Here is a 24640-nt window from a genome sequence, read left to right as displayed (position 1 = left end):
TTAGATGTCTTTTAATATGTTTAAGAGTGATCTTATTCTTTCTTTTCTATGAACTCTGTTCACATCCTTTCTTTAATCATCACTTTGTCTTTAGATTCAACTTTGTACTTACTGATAGCAAAACAATGGAGTGGCCTTTACAGATTAAACAAGCCTTGCTATTTCTGCAGAACACTTGAAAAATACCAGGGTGGTTGCTTTAATATTGAATGGTTAACTCTTAATTCACAAAATCAGTGAGAACTCCCTGGGAATTAAGAATTAACGCTATGGTGCATTTTAGTAATTTGTGCACTAATGGGTAAAGTAGTTGCATTGTCTGTTTATTGTTTTTTTGTGAATGTTAAGTGAGAAAATGTGTGCTAGCAGTTTCTATATTGACAAAAAAGACTTATCCTTGAAAAATATTAGAATCCTGAGACTTATTTAACTACATTTGAGAGCTAACTGTTTCTGTGGAAATTATGCTGCAATTCAATGGACGAATCAGTCTATATATAAATACTATTTAAAACACAACCTTTTAGAAATGGGGTCAAACACTTACCTTACCTAATCACATTTATTTTATAGCCTGAATTAATTAAGGCTGTGTCAGTGTAACTCCAATTCAGTGCAAGCAACATCGAGATTAGTTGTGATGTGTCACATAAACCCCCCAGGATGTTGTTCCCGTGCCACTTTTTAATCTTCTGGGTTAGTAACATGATGTATCTTCTAAATAACCAGATTGTGATACTATCAAAGCCAGGAACAAACTCCTTAATTTTCAAGCTACCAATCAAACACTAGAAAGTTGGCATGAAAGTTAATTATAATTAATGTTTTCTAAATATTTCAATGAAATGGAGCACGCAAAAAGTTATTTTCAAGCTTCTGATAAAGAGTAACTAGTGTATCAAGTGAACAAATGAAGATAATTTGAGAGTCGATGTACTAATATAAAGCTGTAACAAGCAAACAATAGTAAGTAAAAGGACAAGGTGAACAGGATAGAAAAAGACTCTCCTGTTTGCACAGAACCAAAAGGCAGATGCGCTAGTGCAACATTTCAGCATCATTTCAACAAACGCTTTGATGACCTCCACACACTCACAATCATAAATTAGGAAGAGTACCTGCTCTTGCATCAGTAATTCCACTAGCCACTTTAAGTGCTTTTATTTAATTCTAACAACCCTAAGAAATATAATTTCGCCCTTTTATAGATGAGAAAAACAAACTTCCTAGAGATAACACTGCAAATAAGTGAGGGACCTGAGCTCTAAACTTAAGTATGTCTGATCCCAAAACCCTATTCTACTTCGAATATATTCTACTTCTACTTCCAAAGAATTATCTGGAGCATAAGATTTATTTAAATACACATAATCTTAATCCATAAATTGTGTTTCAGGTCAATCGTATCATATTTAAGACCCACAACATTTTTGATATATGAAGATATTAAACTTTCCAGAATATATTATACTGGGAAACTGAGAGTGTTGTGAAACAGGATTGCATGCTATTAAAAAACGGAATGAAAAGCCAACAGCATAGACTGAAGGGAAGTTAAGAACAGCAAAGCCCCAAAAGGCATCTGAGGATTAGAACTGGTCAGAAGCTGGAGGAGGCAGCTGTACAGTTAGCAGTGCTATGGTAAATAAAAGAGCAATCATCTGCCAGGACTTGCCTAAAAAAAAGATGCAATACACCAGGGCTGGTTGTTGGAGAAAACTCTCCATGAAGCTTGTGCATTTCTGCTTGTGTTGTGAGTGAAGTGCTAACCGTTCTATGCTCTGAACTACCTTTTCACCCTTCAGGTCATGGCCTAACCAGAAGGCGACCTAGAGAATTCAGATTTAATTCTGGCTCAGCCACCTAGATGCTCTTGCTGGCTTGATGTGGTTCTAGATCAGAAAGATAATGGCCACTTGGTTTAGGACACTGATCACTCAGCACCCTTATGACAGCCCACCCAGCTAAAGTGACACACACAATGGGTCTCTGTTTTATTAAAAATGTGTGTGTCCTGCCTGATGTACCTGGATTAATTCTTCAAGTCAAGGGGAAAGGTCAGTTCAGAAACTTGGGAAAATCATCTGGTCTCTTAAGATAGACTTGGATGCTACAGGGGATTTGCTTAGCTGGTTGGGTGTGGGATTCTGGGGAACATGGTTGAGATCAACACTACAGGTTGGCCTCATCTACTTGCTTGGAGTCCTGTTAATAGTAGCCCTTGTTAAATGCTATCTGAGACAGATTGAAAGTTTGGTCCCAGCCTCTTTTGGTCAGGCCAATCCAAGAGGCTAAATGAGTGGCACACTCATAGGAAAATTTGCCAGAAGCTCAGACAGTAGAGCAAGAGGAGTGGCTGTTTCGGGCAGACTATGGGTCTTCCCATGGGTCTTGCATGTTTCTGTGTATCTTGTGAGGGAAGTACGAGTTGCCCTTCCATTCTGAACTATCTTTTTAAGGATGTTTGTATAGGAAAGCCCTTCCTCTGGGGCAAAGGGCCAGTTTCCTTGCAGTCCATTACAGAGGATCTGGATTCCCTAAGCTTGAGTTCTTCCATTGTGACACAAACCTGCTGTATATGCAGCACCTACTACTGAGGCCTGGCTGCAAGGACAACCCACGCAAACACGAAGCTCATGCTGCCTGATACCATGAGTGGTAATACCTTTGTCTCTGACCCAGGAGTCTCATTTCTACTGCCAGGACCCATGAAACTGTTACCTTGCAAGTAGGGTAAAATTTCATACCTTTCATAGTTCTTGAGACTGGCAAGTCAAACACTTTCTCCACACAGACGATATAGCTGACTTAACTAAACTACTCTTCATATTTAGTCTGTATTCTTTTAAAATAATGTGACAAAATAGAATTTAAAGGAAAACATTATTAAAGGGATAGATAGTAGATCATATGTAGCTAAACAAATGAGAATCCCTTAGGAAATGTAAAAGAGGACATAATAGAATTCTGGAGTGGGAAATGACCTTTAAAACCCCTAAATATTAGTAAGTGACATGCCCAAGGTAAAATAAACAAACAAGTAAATAATTAAACAAAAACAGTTGCACCTTTCAGGATAGATTAGGGTTTCTAGGCTCCACATCCAGTGTTTCTGTACTTCTCAAAAGCTGACTTTAATAGAATATATAAAGCTTCTGTTCATGTCTGCAGTATAGTGAACAGAAGATAGAATTCTTCAACTAAGGCGATAATTCCAGTTGCCCACAAACAACATGTTTCTCAAACTGAATTAAAAAAAAAAAGTCAGGGACAATAAGTGATATCAGAACCGCCATTCTGAAATAGAAAAATTTCAACATGGGAGAAGGAGAATCCCTGCCTTAAAGTAATTAGCCTTGGCTGGAAAGAGAGAATCTACTCTTCATTATGATGTTCAAGTTGGTGATTTTATATTTTCCTATAGATATTTTAACTGTAGGATTTGGTGATATTTTGTTTTCATAATATGTCTGTCAATGAAAAATATTTGTTTCCTCTGCCTATGAAGAGGAAATATTTATTGGGTCCCTACACTGTACCAAGTACTTTTAGTCTCTGGGGCTACAGCTGTATATAAGTTAGACAAGGCTCTGTCCTCATGGAGGTTTTACTAGAGGTAAAAAAGAAAATAGTTCATTTTAGTTTACATTTACTAGTTTTCTCAAGATGAAAGAATTCTACTCATAAAGATGACTATACAAAAGTTCTCTGAATATTTCTCAGAAAGTACTTCATAAAGGCCTCATTCCCATTGATGTTCATTCCTATTGATATTTTTGCCACTGAATAGTAATATAATAGTGATAAGAATACCTGCTAAAAGTTAAATAGTACTTACTAAGAGCCAGTCATTATTCAAAAGATTTTACATGTACCATTTAATCTAATCATCACTACAACAGTACGCAACAAGAAATATTATCTCATTTTTAGAGGATGAAACTAGGGCACAGAAAATTCAAGTAACATGGTGGGGTTCAAAGCCACTGTCTGGATCCAGGGTCTGCATAACTCTTAAGCTATAATGCATGGATTTTTGGTTTGCTAAAAACAATGGAATGGTTAATTGTAATGAATATAATTCAAATACTTTTAGAGAACAATCATTTTAAAATACCACTTTATAGATTAATCTAAGGGTTCTACCAAATTTTTTTTTAATGTTTAAACAGAGTAGAATTGAATTAAACTAATTTCTGTGTAGATTTATGACTTAAGTACAGGTTTTTCTGCATATAATTTTTCAAAAGTCTTATCCATTTTATAATTTTCTAATGGCATTTGAGATACATTTTAAGGTATTTTTCTAGGTTGCTGAGCATCTCAACTTGAAATAAAATAGCTCCTTCATAACAGTCCTAAATTGCCAGTGTATAGCACTTTTAGGAAAGAAAGTTTTACTGTTGAGTTTTAAAATGCATAATTTAGAATTTTGGTGAAAACAATTTGAAATGTCTTTTGAAACAGAAGCAAACTATAAACAGAAGGGCAGAAGGAGCTATTCTCAAACCATTCATCTAATGAAAAATACATAAATCACCTCCTTGTCAAATGAGCTGATGGTAGGTTTTTCCAAAACATAAATCTTCTCTGAGGCTAAACATAAATCTTCCTAGGGCCTTAAGCATCAACTCCCCTACATTTCTGCACAGAGTCAATAAAAATAGATTTATAGTATAGAAACACCCTCTATTTTAATCAACTAATTTATTTATGTAAGCCTTTTGCCCACAGATTTTAAAAAGCATTAATTAAAAAAAAAATTCAACTGCCTTCTTTCTACTGATCCACTAGTACCCTAAAAATCCCAATATTGGCCTGGATCACCAGTTTCAGAAAGTTAACAAGAATTAACTATGAATTATGTAACTTTACTAGATTAATATTATTAATTCAAATTCAGGCAATCCATAGAAAGACCATATAAATAACAGATTTTGAAATGTAAGGAATTCAAAATAATCTTAAATTGAATTGCCTGTCAATTACTATGCTATAGTACATATTTTAATAGGTAAATATAAATATGTATAATTCATAAATGCTATAGAACATTTATTCTGATAAGAACAGAAAGAGAAATTATGTTCTATGGTCATTTAAGAAGAATTTTTCTACTTCATTCACCTAAAAAGAAATAGTTATAGTTCCATCATTTAGTAGTTGAGGCTGTGATTTAAATGTATTCAAAGTAAATAACTGTTTAAATTACAGCATGACAATTCTAGTAAAAAAATGATTTTCTCTGAAATAATGTTTTTGTGTAGGGCCAACAGAACTACTGTTCTTTTGTGTACCAATACTTGTACACTATTTGTATATTAATTGCAAATGATCAGTTTATAAAATGATCAGCTTTAACCATCTGGTTGCTTTTTCTTAAACCAAATAGGTCCCAAGAAGGCATTGACAATGAGTATTTCTGTGTCCCCAGATATCTAGTGTCTGATACATAATTAGCATTCGAATAAGTAAAAGTAGGTAAAAGGGAAGGAGAAGCTAGGGAAGGGACCAGGTCATCTACTGAACTGATTCTGTATCTTGTACACACTAATTTAGAAAAAAGCCTTATTTCAAGGCTCCCCTTAGGTGAACACTATATGATCTCTTGTGCATTAGGGCCATCTGTTAATTTGTGTCATTTGATCTATAAATGACCAGCTGAGATTGTCTCTCAGTTACTTTTGGTATTTAAGGTAGTTTTTATAGGGTGAAGTCTGTGCCCCTCCCCGTGCCTATAACTCACATAAGCTGGATTTATCTGGGCCCCAGGACTTCATTTAAAGTATCATTTAGTGAGCATGCCTAAGACACTTCTGCTGTTGACTGACTTAACCTTTGGCTTCTGTGTAAACATTTGGTGCCATCTGGGTGAGAATTTAATGACTCCCCAAAGGGACATGGCCAGAGCCACACAGGCATTTTCCTGGGAACTAAAATAAGTGGATACATTGAAGTAGCACTGCTGCACCTTCCTTCACCTGTCGCTTCTGACATGAGGTGCAAAGGCTAGAAGAGACAAGAAGGAAGGAGACAGAGGTGTCAGCCGACTGCCTGATTTCAGTAACAGTTGCTGCCTTGCTTCTGGAGCTTCAGCAAAACTTTACTGAAAAAGCAGTAGTATATTATCTAGTGGAGGAGAAGTTGGTAATAGTAAGAATATAAAACATACACAAAAATTTTTTAAAGTTATATATAAAGACGTACTACATTTACACAAAATTAAGATTTTAACAACAAATGACGAAGAATAAAGAAAATGTACTTATCATACCTGCATATTTAAATGTAAGGGTTTATATCTAATATTTAAATGTAAAGAAAAAGTTAAGGTAAAATGTCGTAATTTAAATAACGTGAATAAACCATAAAATACCAACCTTTAATAGAGGATTATTAGGTCAAAATATTGGTGATTTCAGAATAATTTATCAGAATCTATTTTTAACATAAATTTGCATTATGCTCTTAGAATAAACTGTATTTTGATCAAACAAGTTTGGATGTTATTATAATAAGTTTTCCTTATTCAGTGTTGGTTTTAACTCACATAAATACATATCTTCTTTGTAAGTTATAAATACCAACAGAAGAGACATTTCAAATTCATCAGTAACTCACTTTTCCCCCCGGATTTATTGGGATATAATTGACATATCACACTGTGTAAGTTTAAGGTGCACAACGTGATGATTTGAGATGTGTATCTATAGTGAAATGATTACCACAATAAGGTTAGTTAATAGCTCCATCACCTCACATAGACACCCTTCTCTTGCACGTGTGGTGATAACATTTAAGATCTAGTCTTTTACCCACTTTCAGGTATATAACACAGCATTGTGAACTAGAGTCACCATGCTGTATATTAGATCTCCAGAACTTATTCATCGTAAAACTAGAAGTTTGTACATTTTGACCAACATTTCCCTATTTCCCCCACCCTCCACCTCTCCCAACCACTATTCTACTATCTGTTTCTATGAATTCAGCTTTTTTATCTTCTGCATACAAGTGGGAACATATAGTATTTGTCCTTCTGACTTATTTCATTTAGTATAATGACCTGAAGGACCATCCATACTGTCACAAGTCACAGGATTTCTTTCTTTTTATGGCTGAATAATTTTCTAAGTGTGTGTGTGTGTGTGTGTGTGTGTGTGTGTGTGTGTGTGTGTGTGTGTATCTCCATGTTCTTTATCCATTCATCCCTTGATGGACACTTGTTAGGTTGTTTCCATGTCCTGGCTATTGTGAATATTGCTGCAATGAGCATGGAAATGCAGATATTCCTTTGAAATACAGTTGACCCTTTAACAACACAGGGGTTAGGAGTGCAGTCAATCATCAGTGTATAACTTTACAGCCGACCCTTAGTATCCATGGTTCCATATCCTTGGATTCTACCAACCATGGCTCATATAGTAAATTCACATATAAATGGGAATTCATGCAATTCAAACCTGGGTTGTTCAAGGGTCAACTGTACTGACTGCATTTCTTTGGGATATATACTCAGGATTCGGATTGCTAAATCATATGGTAGTCTTATTTTTTAGTTTTTTAAGGATCCTCCATACTGTTTTCCACAGAGGTTGCACCAATTTATATTCCCACCAACGGGGTACAGGGCTCCCTTTTCTCCACATCCTCACCAATACTTGTTATCTCTTGTCTTTTTGATAATAGTCCTACTGACAGGGGTGAGGTGATATCTCATTGTGGTTTTGATTTGCATTTCCCTGATGACTGGCAATGTTGAACATCTTTTCATGTACCTGTTGGCCAAATGAATGTCTTCTTTGGGAAAATATCTATTCAGGTCCTTTGCTCATTTTAAAATGTGATTAATTTGGGCTTTTTGCTGTTGAGTTAAATGAGTTCCTAATATATTTTGTATATTAATCCTTTGTAAGATATACAGTTGTAAATATTTCTCCCATTCCATAGTTGCCTTTTCATTTTGTCAACTGTTTCTTTTTCTGTACAGAAACTTTTTTTTTTTTTTTCTTTTTGCGGTATGTGGGCCTCTCACTGCTGTGGCCTCTCCCGTCGCGGAGCACAGGCTCCGGACGCGCAGGCCCAGCGGCCATGGCTCACGGGCCCAGCCGCTCCACGGCACATGGGATCCTCCCAGACCGGGGCACGAACCCGCATCCCCTGCATCGGCAGGCGGACTCCCAACCACCGCGCCACCAGGGAGGCCCTCTGTACAGAAACTTTTGAGTTTGATGTAGCCCACATTTTTATTTTTGCTTTTGTTGCTGTACTTATGGAGTCATAGCCAAAAATTCATTGCCAAGACCAATGTCAAGTAGATTTTCCTTATGTTTTCTTCTAGGAGTTTTATAGTTTCAGCTCTTACATTTAAGTCTTTAAATCATTTCAAGTTAATTTTTGTGAGTGGTGTAAGATAGGGGTCCAGTTCAGTCTTTGGCATGTGTTATCCAGTTTTCCCCCAAATCATTTATTGAAGAGACTGTATTTTCTCCAATGAGTGTTGTTGCCTCCCTCATCAAATATTAGTTGACTGTATATTCATGGATTTATTTCTGGGCTCCCAGTTATGTTCCAGTGGTGTATGTGTCTATTTTTGTGACAGTACCATACTGTTTTGATTAATACAACTTTGTAATATAGTTAGAGGTCAAGAAGTGTGATGCCTCCAGCTTTGTTCTTCCTTATCAGGATTGCTTTGGCTCTTTAGGGTCTTTCATGAATTCATTAAGAATGTTAGGATTTTTTTCTATTTCTATAAAAAAATGCCATTAGAATTTTGATAGGGATTGCACTGAATCTATAGAGGGCTTTGGGTAGTATGAACATTTTAACAATATTATTTCTTCCAATCCATGAACACAGCATATGTTTCTATTTGTTTGTGTCTTCTTCCATGTTTTTCACCAAAGTCTTGTAGTTTTCACTGCACATATCTTCTTCCTTCCTTGGTTAAACTTATTCCTAAAATGTTATTGTTGTTGATGCTATTGTGAACGGGATTGATTATTTCTTTTTCAGATATTTTTTAGTGTATAGAAATGAAACTGATTTCTGTGTGTTGATTTACTGAATTTGTTGATTATTCCTAACAGTTTTTTGGTGGAGTCTTTAAAATTTTCTATATGTAAGATCTTGACATCTGCAAATAAAGACAATTTTACTTTTTTCCTTTCTGATTTGAATGCATTTTATTTCTTTTTTCTTCCCTAATTTCTCTGGCTAAGACTTTCAGTACTATGTTGAATAAGAGTAGGCACACTTGTCTTGTGTCTGATCTTAGAGGAAAAGCTTTCAACCTTCCACTGCTGAGTATGATGTTTGCTCTGGGCTTGTCATACATACCCTTTATTATCTTGAGGTATGTTCCTTCTATAGCCAATTTGTTGAGAGTTTTTATCATGAAAGGTTGTTGAATTGTATCAAATGCTTTTTCTGTATCTATTGAGATGATCATATGATTTTCATCTTTCATTTTATTAATGCAGTATATCACACTATTTGATTCTTGTATGTTGAAACATCCTTGCATTTCAGGGATCACAGTGTATAATCCTTTTAATATGATGTTGAATTTGATTTGCTAGTATTTTTTTGAAAATTTTTGCATTTATAATCATCCAGGATATTGGTCTGGAGTTTTCTTATAGTGTCCCTATCTGGCTTTGGTATCAGGGTAATGCTTGCTTCATGTTATGAGTTTGGAAGTGTTTCCTCCTCTTAAATTTTTTGGAACAGTTTGAGAAAGAGTGGCATTAGTTCTTTAAATGTCTGGTATAATTCACCAGTGAAATATCTGGTCCTGGACTTTTCTTTATTGAGAGGTTTTTTATTACTGATACAATTTTTTTGCTCATTATTAGTCCATTCAAATTTTCTATTTCTTCATGATTCAGTCTTGGTAGGAATTTGTCCATTTCTTCTAGACTGTCTGATTTGCTGGTGTATAATTATTCTTAGTACTCTCTTATGATCCTTTGTATTTCTATTGTATTATTTGTAATGTCTCCTCTTTTATTTCTGATTTTATTTATTTAGTCTTTTCTTTTTTTTCTTAGTTAGTCTAGTTAAAAGTTTGTCAAAAACCAGCTCTTAGTTTAATTGATCTTTTCTATTGTTTTTCTGGTCTCCATTTCATTTATCCCAGCTCTGACCATTGTTATTTTTTTGATTCTGCTAACTTTGGACCTTGTTTTTTCTTTCTTTCCTAGTACATTTAGGTGTAAAGTTAGGTTGTTTACTTGAGACCTTTCTTTTTTCTTAATGTAGGCATTTATAGCTATAAACATCTCTCTTAGAATTGCCTTTGCTGCATCCCATAAGTTTTGGTATGTTTTGTTTCCATTTTCATTTGTTTTAAGATATTTGTATATTTCCCTTTTGATTTAATTTTTGACCCATTGGCTGTTCAGGAGTGTGTTGCTTAATTTCCACAAATTTTTTTAAATTTTCCACCCTTTCTATTTTTATTGATTTTCATTTCAGACTGTCTTTTCTCAATTGTATATTCTTGCCTCCTTTGTTGTAGATTGACTGTAGGTGTGTGGTTTTATTTCTGGGTTCTTTATTCTGTTCCATTTGCCTATATGTCTGCTTTTGTGCCAATACCACGATGTTTTGACTACTGAAGCTTTGTAGTATTATCTGAAGTCTGGGAGGCTTATACTTCCAGTTTTATTATTTTTCCTCAGGATTACTTTGGCAATTCTGGGTCTTTTGTGGCTCCATATAAATTTTAGGATTATTTGCTTTAGTTCTGTGAAAAATGTCATGGGTAATTTGATAGGGATTGCATTAAATTCGTATATTGCTTTGGGTAGTATGGCCATCTTAACAATACTAATTCTTTCAATCCAAGAGAAATGGATATCTTTCCATTTCTTTGAATCATCTTCAATTTCCTTTATCAATGTCTTATAGCTTTCACTGTATAGGTCTTTTACCTCCTTAGTTAGGTTTATATCTAAGTATTTTATTTTATTTATTTTTGATGTGATTTTAAATGGGATTTGGGGTTTTTTTTTTACTTTCTCTTTCTGGTATTTCATTGTTAGTGTAAAGAAATGCAATATATTTCTGTATATTAATCTTGTATCCTGCAACCTTGCTGAATTCATTTATTAATTCTAATAGTTTTTGTGTGAAGTCTTTAGGGTTTTCTATATAGAGTATCATGTCATCTGCATAAAATGACAATTTAATCTCTTCCCTTCCAAATTGGGTACCTTTATTTTTTTTCTTGTCTGACTGCTGTGGCTAAGCCTTCCAATTCTATGTTGAATAGAAGTAGTAAGAGTGGGCATCCTTGCTTGTTCCAGAAATTAACAGGAAGGGTTTCAGCTTTCACCAATAAGTTATAAGTTGGCTATGGGTTTGTCATAGATGGCTCTTATTATGTTGAGATATGTTCCCTCTATACCCACTTTGGTGAGAGTTTTTACCATGAATGAACATTGAATTTTATCAAATGCTTTTTCTGTGTCTATTGAGATGATCATGTGGTTTTTGCCTTCTCTTTTGTTGATGTGATGTAATGCACTGGTTGATTTGAGTATGTTGAACCATCCTTGTGACCCTGGAATGAATCCAACTTGATAATGGTGCATGATCCTTTTAAAGTACTGTTAGATTCAGTTTGCTAATATTCTGTTGAGGATTTTTGCATCTATATTCATCAAGGATATTCCTCTATAATTTTCTTTTTTTGCAGTGTCTTTCTCTAATTTTGGTTTCAGGGTAATAATGGCTTCATAGAATGACTTTGGAAGTGGTCCCTCATTTCATTCTTTTGGAATAGTTTATGAAGGATAGATATAAATTCTTATTTGTATATTTGGTAGAATTTCCCAGTGAGTCATCTGGTCCTGGGCTTTTGTTTACAGGGAGTTTTGTTTTTAAATTACAAATTCTATTTCACTTCTAGTAATCAGTCTGTTCAAATAATCTGTTTCTTCTTGACTCAGTTTTGGCAGGCTATATGTTTCTAGAAACTTGTTCATTTCTTCCAGTTGTCCAATCTGTTGGCATATAACTGTTCATAGTATTCTCTTATGATGTTCTGTATTTCTGTGGTATTGGTAGTTATCTCTCCTCTTTCATTTCTCATTTTGTTTGCTTGGGTCCTCTCTCTTTCCTTCTTGGTGAACCTGGCTAGAGGTTTGTCAATTTTATTTATCCTTTCAAAAAATCAGCTCTTAGTTTTATTGATCTTTTTTATTGTTTTTTATCTCAATTTTATTTATTTCCCCTCTGATCTTTATTATTTCCTTCCTTCTGCTGATTTTGGGTTTTGTTTGTTCTTCTTTTTCTAATTCTTTTAGGTGATAGGTTAGGTTGTTTATTTGATGTTTCTCTTGTTTCTTGAAGAGGGACTGTATCACTATGAACTTCCCTATTAGAAATGCCTTTGCTGCATCCCATAGATTTTTTTTAACATCTTTATTGTAGTATAATTGCTTTACAATGGTGTTAGTTTCTGCTTTATAACAAAGTGAATCAGTTATACATATACATTTGTCCCCATCCCATAGATTTTTGTAAGGCTATGTTTTCATTGTTGTTTGTCTCGAAGTATTTTCTGATTTCCTCTTTGATTTTATCATTGACCCACTGTTTTTTTAATAGCATGATTGATTAGTCTCCATGTAATGTTTTTTTTTCCTGTTTTTCTTTCTGTGGTTGATTTCTAGTTTCTTACCATTGTGATGAGAAAAGATGCTTGAAATAACTTCTATCCTCTTAAATGTGTTGATGCTTGTTTTGTGTCTTAGTATGTGGTCTATCCTAGAGAATATTCCATGCACGTTTGAAAAGAATGTGTATTCTGGGTTTTTTGGATGTAGTTTCCTGTAGATATCAATTAAGTCCAACTGTTCTATTGTGTCATTTAGGATCTCTGTTGCCTTACTGATTTCCTGTATGGAAGACTGGTCCATTGATGTCAGTGTGGTGTTAAAGTATGCCACTATTATTGTATTCCTGTCAATTTCTCCTTTTATGTCTGTTAGTGTTTGTTTTATACATTTAGATGCTCCTATATTGGGTGCATATGTGTTAATGAGTATAATATCTTCTTCTTGTATTGACCCCCTTATCAATATCTAATGCCATTCTTTGTCCTTTGTTATAGACTTTGTTTTAAAGTCTATTTTGTCTGATATGAGTATTGCTACCCCTGCTTTTTTGTTATTTTCATTTGCATGAAATATCTTTTTCCACCCCCTTGCTTTCAATCTATGTGTGTCATTCACCCTAAAGTGAGTCTTTTGTAGCAGTGTATTATAGATTCTTGTGTTTTTTAATCCAATCTGCCACTCAATGTCTTTTAATTGGAGCATTTAGTCCCTTGACATTTAAAGTAATTATTGATAAGATGTATTTATTACTATTTTAAACCTTATTTTCCAGCTGATTTTGTAGTTCTTTTTCCTTTCTTTTTGGTTTTCCTTTTGTGGTTTGATGGTTTTCTTTTGTATTATGCTTGAGTTCCTTTCTTTTTGGTTTTTGTGAATCTGTTATATGTTTTTGATTTATGGTTACTCTGGTTTTCAAGTATGTTAACCCATAACTATATCTACTTGCTTTAGACTGATAGTCATGTAAGTTCAGACACATTCTAAATATATATATATATATATATATATTACTCCCCTCTTCTGCATTTTGCGATTTTGATGTCCTATTTTACATCTTCATATTTATCTTTTTGCTGTTAATTGTAGTTAGAATTGTTTTAACATTTTTTTATTGTTTTTTAATCTTTTCATGGGCTTATTTAAGTGATGTTTAATCATTTTATATATTGGCCTTTCCTATTGTGTTTTTCCCTTTCCTATAGACTCTTGCTTCTTTTCTATTTAAATATTTCTTTTAGGATAGCTTTACTATTGCTGTATTCTTTTAGTTTCTGTCAGAGAAATTGTTTCTCCTTCTTTTTTAAATGACAATATTGCTGGGTAGAGCATTCTAGGTTGCAGGATTTCCCCTTTCAGGACTTTGAATATATATTGCCACTCCCTTCTGGACTGCAAAGTTTCTGTAGAGAAATCAGCCTATGAGGGTTCCCTTGTAACTGACTCTGTTTTTCTCTTGCTAACTTTAAAATCTTCTCTTTAACTTTTGCCATTTTAATTATGATATGTCTTGATGTGGGTCTTTTTGGGTTCATCTTGTTCAGAACCCTCTGTGCTCCCTACCTGAACATCTCTTTCTTTATTTAGGTTTGGGAAGTGCTTAGCCATAATTTCTTCAAATACATTTTTGATCTTTTTTTTTCCTTCTGGAACTCTTATTATGTGTAGGTTAGCACACTTTATATAATCCCATAGAGCTCATATGTTTCTTTCACTTTAAAAAAATTTATTTATTTTATTTATTTATTTTTGGCTGCATTGGGTATTCATTGCTGTGCGTGGGCTTTCTCTAGTTGCGGCAAGTGGGGGTTACTCTTCATTGTGGTGTGCAGGCTTCTCATTGCAGTGGCTTCTCTTGTTGTGGAGCACAGGCTCTAGGCGCGCGGGTTTCAGTAGCTGTGGCACATGGGCTCAGTAGTTGTGCCTTGAGGGCTCTAGAGCACAGGCTCAGTAGTTGTGGCACAGGGGCTTAGTTGCTCCGTGGCATGTGGGATCTTCCTGGACCAGGGCTTGAGCCCATGTCCCCTGCATTGGCAGGTAGATTCTTAACCACTTTGCCACCAGGGAAGCCCTCATTTGTTTTTTCATTTGTCTTTCTGTCTGCTGTTCTGATTGGGTGATTTCCATTACTCTCTCTTCCAAATCACTAATTTGTTCTTCTGCATTATTCAGTCTGCTTTTAGCTCATTTTTTATCTCAGCAATTGAGTTGTCTAATTTTGACATTAGGTATGTTTCATTAATTGTTTTTTAGGGGATTTCACTTGTTCTTTTTATTGAGAGTAGTTCCTTTGTTTCTTCATTTTACTTATATTTCTCTGACCCTGTGAAGTTAGGAGAAACAGTTATCTACTGTGGTCTTGGAGGGCTGTTTTTATGTCAGAGTATCCCTTTGTAGACTATGTAAGTCTAATATTTTTGCTGTGAGAGCTGTTTTCATAATGGATGCCTGCTACATCTTTCCTCAGAGTGTGCTGGCTGTTACCCCCTTGATAGAGGGTATGACTGGTGTCATGGTGTCCAATTCCTGCCCTGCATGTTGGGCGGGGCCTCCTCTTTGCTCCGTGGCTGTCACAACCCTGTTGGGGGCGGGGTCTGCTCCCCAGTTGTTTCACTAGAAGCCCTGAAGGTTGGGTTTGATAAGGCTCTGTTGCCTTTAAGTGTGTGCTCTGTCCCAAGGAGGTGAGTGCTGAAGCAAGAGAGGCCCATGTGGTCACAGTGAACCTATGCACCACCTATTCAGGCGTCCACGGTTCTGCTCAGAAGCACCCCAAGGTCACATCCCTTTCTCTGTTGTGTTTGTCCAAGACCTAGAGTAAGGCTGGCCCTGGGGATCAGGGCATTGTAGCTGCAGGATTTGAAGTGGTGTGCTGCCACCTGAGACTTAGGCCTCCTCTGTGGTAGGGCTCTCCCAGAGCCTCTCCCCCCAGATTCCAGCTCCAAGCTTTGTGTGAGGTGGGTGGAACTGGAGCACTCCTGCTGGGAAAGGAACCTCTGCACACTTCTCGCCAGGGCCTGTCCGCTGGAGATGTGCGATTCTGTGGACAGCGCCCCCCACTGGTGTGCAAACCAATGAAATCTGCTGCTGCAGGGCCCACCTCCCACCTGCCCCCACTGTGGGAGTGCTGATTACGGGCTCAGGTGTCAGCCCCTGCCCCAGACTGCGTGCACACACAAAGCCCGCCAATGGAGCAGTGCCCCGCATGGGCAGGCTAATAGTGGGGGATCCCTATGGTGCACCCACAATCTTCCATGTGAGCACTAAAAACAGGCTCTGAGGTTAGGCCTGGACTACACTCCTGGCCCTGGGGGCTGTCTACGCACAGCTAGACCGAGTCCTCTCCCAGGGTTCGTCCACAGAAGCCCAAGTTTCAGCTCCTACCTCCTCTGTGTACTGGCAGCTCCACCCAAAGTGCATTTCAGGCTGGGAAGTGGGTAAGGTGGCAGCCATCACTGCCAGTCTCTCTGTGCCCTGACTGCTAACAAGCCAGCACACACAGACTCCTCGTGGGCAGAGTCCAGGCCCCCTCCGGCTCCTCTATCTGTCCCGATGGACCTCCCAGCTAGTGAAGGGTTTCCAAAGGCGAGGGGCTGCCCATGCGGGCCTTTCCTCTTTCACAGCTCCCTCCCAGGGGCACCGGTCCTGTCCCAATGCCTTTTTTTTTTTTTTTTTTTTTTCCTACCCAGTTATGCGGGAATCTTTCTTCCAGCTTTGGCTGTAGAAGAGATCTTCTGCTAGCTTTCAGTTGGTTTTCTGTGAGAATTGTTCCATATGTAGATGTATTTTTGATGTGTTTGTGGGGGGAGGTGAGCTCCACGTCCTCCTAATCTGCCATCTTGACCTCCTACTTTAGCGTCTCTCTCATATCTTTAGATAAGTGTGAAAATCAGCTTGTACGCCTTTGGTGTCTGCCAGCTGAATAGTGCAAGGAGACATCTACAAGGTGCTACCTGGCAGAAAGATGTCAGCTGTCACTAAAAATCCAGATATAGTCCAATATAATATTCTGGCTGAGGGGTCAAATTTGCTTATCGGGTGAAATGATACAGCTAGAGATTGCATTTTGGTCTTCAAACACAAGTTGAAAACAACTAGGTAATCAGAGAACTACGTGGAATGATTGAGCACATAACTCAGTTGAAGAAAAGCAAGCATGTGATTTAAATAAAATGAGCAGGCTTAACTCGAAATCACTGTCAAATAATGTAAGAAATAAACTCCACAAATTATAAGAAATTGAATAATATGCATTTAAAGTCTCCTCTCAAAAAATAGCTTTTATTTCCATCTTGAAAATCAAAGCTTCAAGCAGAGAATTCCACTGTGAATTGAACTTGGATAGTCCTAAGAAAGTCATTTGTTTGGTTCCTTAGATTTTCCATTTATGAAGAAATATTTGCCCTTCAAGTGAGCATTGCAAAGATGATCTGTGTAAGACATTATTAAGATAGTGTTCATAATGACATTTTCAAGTACAAAGATAAATAGGAATGTTATCAAAGTCACACAGCCTTTGCGAGTCCTGTGCTCCTCCGCTGGAAGACCCCCATCCAGATGCTAGAAGACTTCTTTACACCTAACCTTCTATGATCATGACAGGTCTCAGAAAACTGATGATTTAAATTCTTAATTTATGTCATTAGATGATAGCGACATAAAATTCAAGAGACCTCAGGCTACACATGATCTTATTTAAAAGCCTTTCCTCTTTTCCATTAGGCTTAGTGTCATTCTCAGACCAAATCTTTAAGTTAAATGAGAAACCCTAATGGACGATGAAGAATATCAGTAACAGCAAATTGTATCCAAATATAAAAGAATTACATACTTATGATTAAATGTTTAATAAATGATGAACCATTTAATTGAGAACAATCCCATTATGCGCACATTATAAACTTTTCTCATTAATCTGTTTCTGAAATACTGCCATTTTATCATGTGCAAATCTTAGAAGCAACTCACATAGGAAAAAAACAACAGTCTTGAACAGGTTTTGGAGAATGTAACAGTTTAAATACGTAGCTATATTTATACATTGCGTGATTATAGTTTATTTTGTGCTTTTATAGTTTTTATAGTAAATAGAACTGTCTCTGCTTCCATTAACTTTAAATGTCATGGTAAGGATGTATAAACAAACTTTTAAGGGGCAAAATTATGGACCACATGGAGGGTGGATAAAATTGTTTAGGTTAGGTACTGCTTCCAGGCTTTTCTAGAACTACCTGCATGACCTCGGGTTAAGCCCTTCAGTGTTGTGGGCAGATGCCCCATCTTTAATATCTGGAGGTTTGCCTAGATCTACTCAAGTCACTTTCAGTTCTCAAAATATCCAGTGGCTTAAATTCTGGTTTAATCATGATCTAATGTGAATAATAAACAGGTTTAACGTATTTCAGTTTTGAATTTTGACTTCAAGAATACTTACAGTTAAGGCTGGTGGTCCTGGAGGTCCCAGATCTCCCTAAAATAGATGAAAGAAAAGCTGCAATTACCAATAGTCCCTTTTTGCTCATGTTATTTATAAATTTTCTGAACGGATCGAAGCAATATCTAGATAAATCTGGAAGAAAAGAAAAGTAGAATTTTACCTTGATAAAGGTCTCTGCACAATGAAAAACTGATCATGTGCTTTTAGCTCTCATGATATAAATAATCGCCTTGTGCATCCCCATGCTTTCTGCAGCGGCAGAACTTGTTTTGAAAAGCTAAAATAATCTAGTTTCCATTCTTTTGTCTACTAACCCAAAATTAGAAAGAATATCTCTTCAAATATGGTTACTTGCCAATGGAGCAGCTGGGAATTGTCACAACGACAGATTATGTTTCTGACAAAGTTAGCATGGGGATCAGCAGAAATAATAAGTGGGTCTCCCCACTTCATGCCTTCCAGCTGCAATAAGCAGTCCCACTGCCTCTTTTAAAGCTTTGCTGAACTGGCCTTGCACTTGCCAACAATTGTATGAGGCTTTGCCTATATTCATGTATTTTTAAATAGTAACGTTGCTTTGCTGACCTATGTGAATACAAATTACCAGGTGGATATATTGACAAACTATTCAAAATCTAAAAAATATGGTTAATCTAAAAGTTTATCATTTTCCAATTTATAAATATGTCACCTATATGCTTTATTGTATCAGCATCCCTATTTATTTCATGAGAATTCTTACTCATTAAGATCAAGCATCACTGGGAAAGGCAAGATAGGGGTAAAGGATTAAGAAGTACAAACTACTATGCATGAAATAAATAAGCTACAAGGCTATACTGTTCAGCACAGGGAATATAGCCAATATTTTACAATAACTTTAAATGGAGTATAATCTATAAAAATTTTGAATCACTATGCTGTACAACTGAAATTAATATAATATTGTAAATTAACTATACCTCAATAAAAGAAATTAAGTTTTTTTAAAAGGTAAGTCTTAGAATGTTAAATTTGACAGACTCTAGGGACCCCCCATCTCATCAAAACCCCTCATTTTGCAGACAAATAAACTGAATCCCAGAGTGCCTAAAAAAAGTCAAGCATCACTGCCATAATCCCCCTTCAAATGAACATTGTGGAACCAACATGATGTGGCATGGGGCACTGGCACGCTGTATTCTCGTGTTGGGAGTATCTCTATGACGTTCTCTTTTTTCACCTAACATAATCACCTCAAAAGTGAGGACTTAGCCTTGTGTAATCATTATTTTGGGAACAACTGAATAAAAATAACCGATAGCTGTTAAAGAACTTTGATGTAGCTTGAATCAAGTCATTGGGGACCAATTTGCAAAGTCAATTTTAATGTAGAGGTAAATATTGAAGATAGACAAAGATTTCTAAATGTTCTGAGAATGGAGAACAAAATGCAGTGCAAAACGTCTATACGTACAATTGTCATCAAACTAGTATCATCCAAGGACCTTATTCAAAACAACTTTTGCTTTTACTATCTCATAATTCTCTTTTCAAGGTCCCTGCCAATAGGCCACTATAAAATGACATATGAGAAAAGGTGTTAGGAAATGGGGCATTTAGATTAAGACTGAGATGCACAGTTAGCCTCCTTCCCCGCAAAGGCCGCCTGCTTCACCATCACGGTAGCAGCTCAGTGCTATTGGTAAAGGTCCCCAGTAGAGGACATGCTGCTAATTTGGTGATGCAATACTTAATGCTGTTAAACAAGGGAGAGAAAAGGAAAATCTTATAAACACAAATTAATGTCGACTAGCAATTGTGCATTTAATCTCCTCAAACTAATTAAATGAACCAAAAGGATTTTCTTCTTGTTCAGATGCTTTTAACATAACAGCCTTTGGCTAATTTTAACAAAATTAACTTTTGGCAGTTAAACAGTATCCATGAAAAGTCACTTCATAGGTTCTCAGGGTTTTCTTAAGAAAAGATTGGCACTTTCCTGGGTGAATACGGTACCTTTTCTCCTTTTGGGCCAGGTGGACCATGAGGACCCACGTCACCTTTCAAACCCTGTGCAAAGAACACAGCTAATGTGATTTCTATATACAGTTCACAGAAAGCTTCAATTTCTAACAAGTCATTAGTCACAAAATAAATCATAATTTACTGAACTCCCAAATCCCATCTTCAGTGTGTAGTATAGAAAAACTGGCTCTAAAATGATATACAACATCTGTGCTGTGGTGGGTACAGATACATTAAATCAGTGTGAGGCTGCAATACTGCATATTTGTGCAACTTTGCTTCCTGCTAAAATTACATTAATTCACCATCTGGGAGAACATCATTTAGATCTATATGAGCTTCTAAGTATCCACTTTGGCTTAAATTTGTAGATGTTGTAAATACCTCTGATTTAGCATTGATTTGGCCTTTATAAAGCTTGCCCCCCAAAATCAAGATTTAAATCAAAAACATTTTTTCGTCTCTATCGAGAAATCTAATTGTGTGGGGGGGGAAAGGGATGAAGGATGTAGTCTTTTCCCATCCCTCACAAAGCTGGAGCTAAAATGCAATCTCTCTCCTGTTTTAAAGTCTGGTTTAGTTCTCTAACTCCTCTTTCTTTTTTTACCTGGATTTATAAAGCTATCAAATAAAACTATATAAGACATAGACAGCATATCAGATAAATATATTCATGAGTCTTCTGGACTCTTTGGTGTTTTAGTAGGTATTTGGTTAATCCGATTCAGAAATGACAGCTGTCAGGAACACCACAATAGATTTCATTGGAGGAGATCAGTGCTACAGTTGAATGTATTCACAGTGTAAACAGAAAGAAAATTAGATAGACACGTCCCAACTGTATGGTAAATAGGAAAAAATATCTTTTGTCATACTTAATTTAACACATTGGGTGAGGGAAGAACAATAATGGAAAAAAGAAATATTCTGAAGCCACAGAATGCACAGTAAATCCAAGCATCTTATAGTTCCTAGCTGAGGCATCCAGCTGTTACTGCTCTGACATTTTGTAGTGAATAAACAATGCCAAATGCCATCACTTGTAGCTACTCGATGTAGAAGCTGAGAATGAATTTAAAGGAACAAAAGTAAACGAGATATTTAAAATAATCTTGTTACAAAGAATATGTGAAAACTGTAGCCTTATACTTTAAGAAAAAAAATTAATGGGTGAAAACATCTATTCAATCATTGGTTAAAACAAACACTTCTGTGGTGCATAAACAACTTTGTGGATAAAATTCATAGCTATGTTCCTTCCATCATTACCTCCAGGTATTTATAGAACAAGGATGAGTGAAAAATTAAATCATATTTGAGATGTGATATTCTCTTTATTATTTGAAATACCCATTCTTTCCCAAATCAAGCAACACATACTCTATTTATACATGCCTCTGGAGTAAAACTTGGCATCAACATATTCTGAACACTTGTGGAAAGAAAACGGCTATTTCTGTGATTACGGTTTATTCTTAGTTCGCTCATGCATTTATTCAGTAGATATTTACTGGATACCCTCTGTGCAGTCACCCCTACAGTTGTCAGATCTGTACTGCCCGATAGGTAGCCCTGGGCCTCATGTAGCTTTTCACCCTTGAAACGTGGCTAGTCTGAATGGAAATGTGCCGTGAGTGTGCAATACCATCGGGTTTTCGATATTTGGTACAAAAAAGAATGTACAGTAGTTCATTAATAATTTTTCTGTTGATTATGTATTGAAAAGATAACATTGTGGATATGGGATTAAATAAGATATATTATTAAAATTAGTTGCACCTGTTTCTTTTTACTTTTTAAAATGTGGCTATAAGAAAGTATAGTATATTTACCTTTGTCTTGAAATTGTAGTATTAGATTTTAAAATATAATATATAATATATTATACTTTATTTGTATTAGAGAGTGTTATTGAGAGACACAAAAAAGAACAGGAAGTTGACAAAGACTCCCTCCTTAACGAAACTTGAGCCAGGCCTCAACTTCAGCCCCATCCTGTCTGTCCTTGGCTTGCTTGGCCCAGTTTTAGCAAGAATCTTGTTAAGTCAGTTTAGAAAGAATTCCCCAGCCTTGATATCTGATCAAGTCCCTCATCCCCCTCTTTGATGCATAAGTCTTTGGTGTGCCTTTAGCAAGAATCCTGTTAAGGCAGTTTAGAGAAAATCCCCCAGCATTGATGTCTGCTCTTAGTAATATTCCATTTGCTGACTACATCGCTGTGCTCCTTTGCTATAAATTCCCACTCATCCTTGTTGTATTCAGAGTGGAGCCCAATTTCTCTTCCTTATTGTAATACTCATATTGCAATAATCTTGAATAAAAAATCTTCTTTACCATTTTAACAAGTATCATAATAATTTTTTCGATAACAAAGTCAGGATTCCTGCCCCAGTGGAATTCACATTATAGAGGAGGGTGACTGACAATGAACAGATCCACGGGCTGAATGTGAGGAATGAGGGGCAGAGACTGCTATTTCAGTGAGGGTAGTGGTTGGAAATGGCCTCTGGGTGGAGGGGATGTTTGTTTCACAGGATCCAGTCATGCAGTGATCCTGGAAAAAAGTGTTGGGGCAAGCGGAGGGACGGGTGGGTGAGGCGACAGCAAGCACAGAAGCCCTCTAGGTGGAAGGAGTGTCATGAGCAGGTACGGAGGTAAAGAGCAGGAGATGAAGTCAAGGTTAGTCAAGGGTCACAGCACAGAGACCTGTAGGCCATGGAGAGAAGGATGGGTTTTGTTCTAAGTGCAAGGGGAAGCCACTTAGGGTTTTAGCCTAGAAATGGCATGATGTGACTGTGTTTCCAAAAAAAAGATAGTTTTGGCTACAACATGAAACTAGATTGTACAACAGCAAGAGCAGAAGCAGAAAAGGGGGTCTCACAGCTTTGCAGGCAAGAGAGCAAGATGGCTGAGGGTGGGGATGGACGTGCAGAGATGCTGGAGGTAGGGCCAGGGAAAGGGAGGTACCAAGGCTGATATGTACTTGGCTTAAGTGACTGGCTATTCCACTCACTGACCACATCTCTCTATTCCTTGGCCATACATTCCCACTCATCCTTGTATTCAGAGTTGAGAACAATCTCTCTTCACTACTGCAATACTCATATTATGATAATCTTCAATTAAAAGCCTTCTTTACCATTTTAACAAACCCTCAGAACAGGAGAAAATATTTGCAAGTGAAGCAACTGACAAAGAATTAACCTCCAAAATTTACAGGCAGCTCATGCAGCTCAATATCAAAAAAACAAACAACCCAATCCAAAAATGGGCAGAAGACCTAAAGACATTTCTCCAAAGAAGATATACAGATTGCTAACAAAAACATGAAAGGATGCTCAACATCACTAATTATTAGAAAAATGCAAATCAAAACTACAATGGGGTATCACCTTACACCAGTCAAAATGGCCATAATCAAAAAATCTACAAACAATAAATGCTGCAGAGGATGTGGTGAAAAGGGAACCCTCTTGCACTGTTGGTGGGAATGTACATTGATATAGCCATTATGGAGAACAGTATGGAGGTTCCTTAAAAAACTAAAAATAGAGCTAGCATATGATCCAGCAATCCCAGTCCTGGGCATATACCCTGAGAAAACCATAATTCAAAAAGAGTCATGGGGCCTCCCTGGTGGCGCAAGTGGTTGAGAGTCCGCCTGCCGATGCAGGGGATACGGGTTCGTGCTCTGGTCTGGGAGGATCCCATATGCCGCGGAGCAGCTGGGCCCGTGAGCCATGGCCGCTGAGCCTGCGTGTCCGGAGCCTGCGCGTCCGGAGCCTGTGCTCCGCAACGGGGGAGGCCACAACAGTGAGAGGCCCGCACACCGCAAAAAAAAAAAAAAAAAAAAAAAAGAGTCATGTACCACAATTTCACTGCAGCTCTACTGACAGTAGCCAGGACATGGAAGCAACCTAAGTGTCCATCAACAGATGAATGGATAAAGAAGATGTGGCACATACATACAATGGAATATTACTCAGCCATAAAAAGAAATGAAACTGAGTTATTTGTAGTGAGGTGGATGGACCTAGAGTCTGTCACACAGAGTGAAGTAAGTCAGAAAGAGAAAAACAAATACTGTATGCTAACATATATATATGGAATCTAAAAAAAAAAAAAAAGGTTCTGAAGAACGTAGGGGCAGGACAGGAATAAAGATGCAGATGTAGAAAATGGAATTCAGGACATGGGGAGGGGGAAGGGTAATCTGGGTCCGAAGTGAGAGAGTGGCATGGACATATATACACTACCAAATGTAGAACAGATAGCTAGTGGGAAGCAGCCACATAGCACAGGGAGATCAGCTCTGTGCTTTGTGACCACTTAGAGGGATGGGATAGGGAGGGTGGGAGGGAGATACAAGAGGGAGGAGATATGGGGATATATGTATATGTATAGCGGATTCACTTTGTTATAAAGCAGAAACTAACACAACATTGTAAAGCAATTATACTCCAATAAAGATGTTAAAAACAGAAAGCCTTCTTTAGCATTTTAACAACTGTTAGAGTGCCATTTACTGCTGAGAAATTTACTAAAAAGAGGTATTCTCTCTTCTTGCTGG

The 24640-nt window shown here is 36.8% G+C and overlaps 1 protein-coding gene across 1 annotated transcript in view; it reads right to left on the bottom strand.

The window, feature by feature from the left end:
- The window catches only part of COL19A1 (collagen type XIX alpha 1 chain), a 364353-nt gene that overhangs the window by 189271 nt on the left and 150442 nt on the right, over positions 1-24640 (bottom strand). The window contains exons 12-13 of the mRNA XM_060114554.1: positions 20062-20115; positions 18061-18096 (exon numbers count right to left, since the gene is read on the bottom strand). Coding sequence (XP_059970537.1) covers positions 18061-18096; positions 20062-20115 — 90 coding nt within the window. The remainder of the gene's footprint in view (positions 1-18060; positions 18097-20061; positions 20116-24640) is intronic.

The sequence above is a fragment of the Mesoplodon densirostris genome, chromosome 12, assembly GCF_025265405.1.
Source record: "Mesoplodon densirostris isolate mMesDen1 chromosome 12, mMesDen1 primary haplotype, whole genome shotgun sequence".
In the NCBI taxonomy this organism is placed as follows: domain Eukaryota; kingdom Metazoa; phylum Chordata; class Mammalia; order Artiodactyla; family Ziphiidae; genus Mesoplodon; species Mesoplodon densirostris.
The sequence above is the reverse complement of the archived record's forward strand: the minus strand, read 5'-3'. Positions and strand labels throughout refer to the sequence as shown.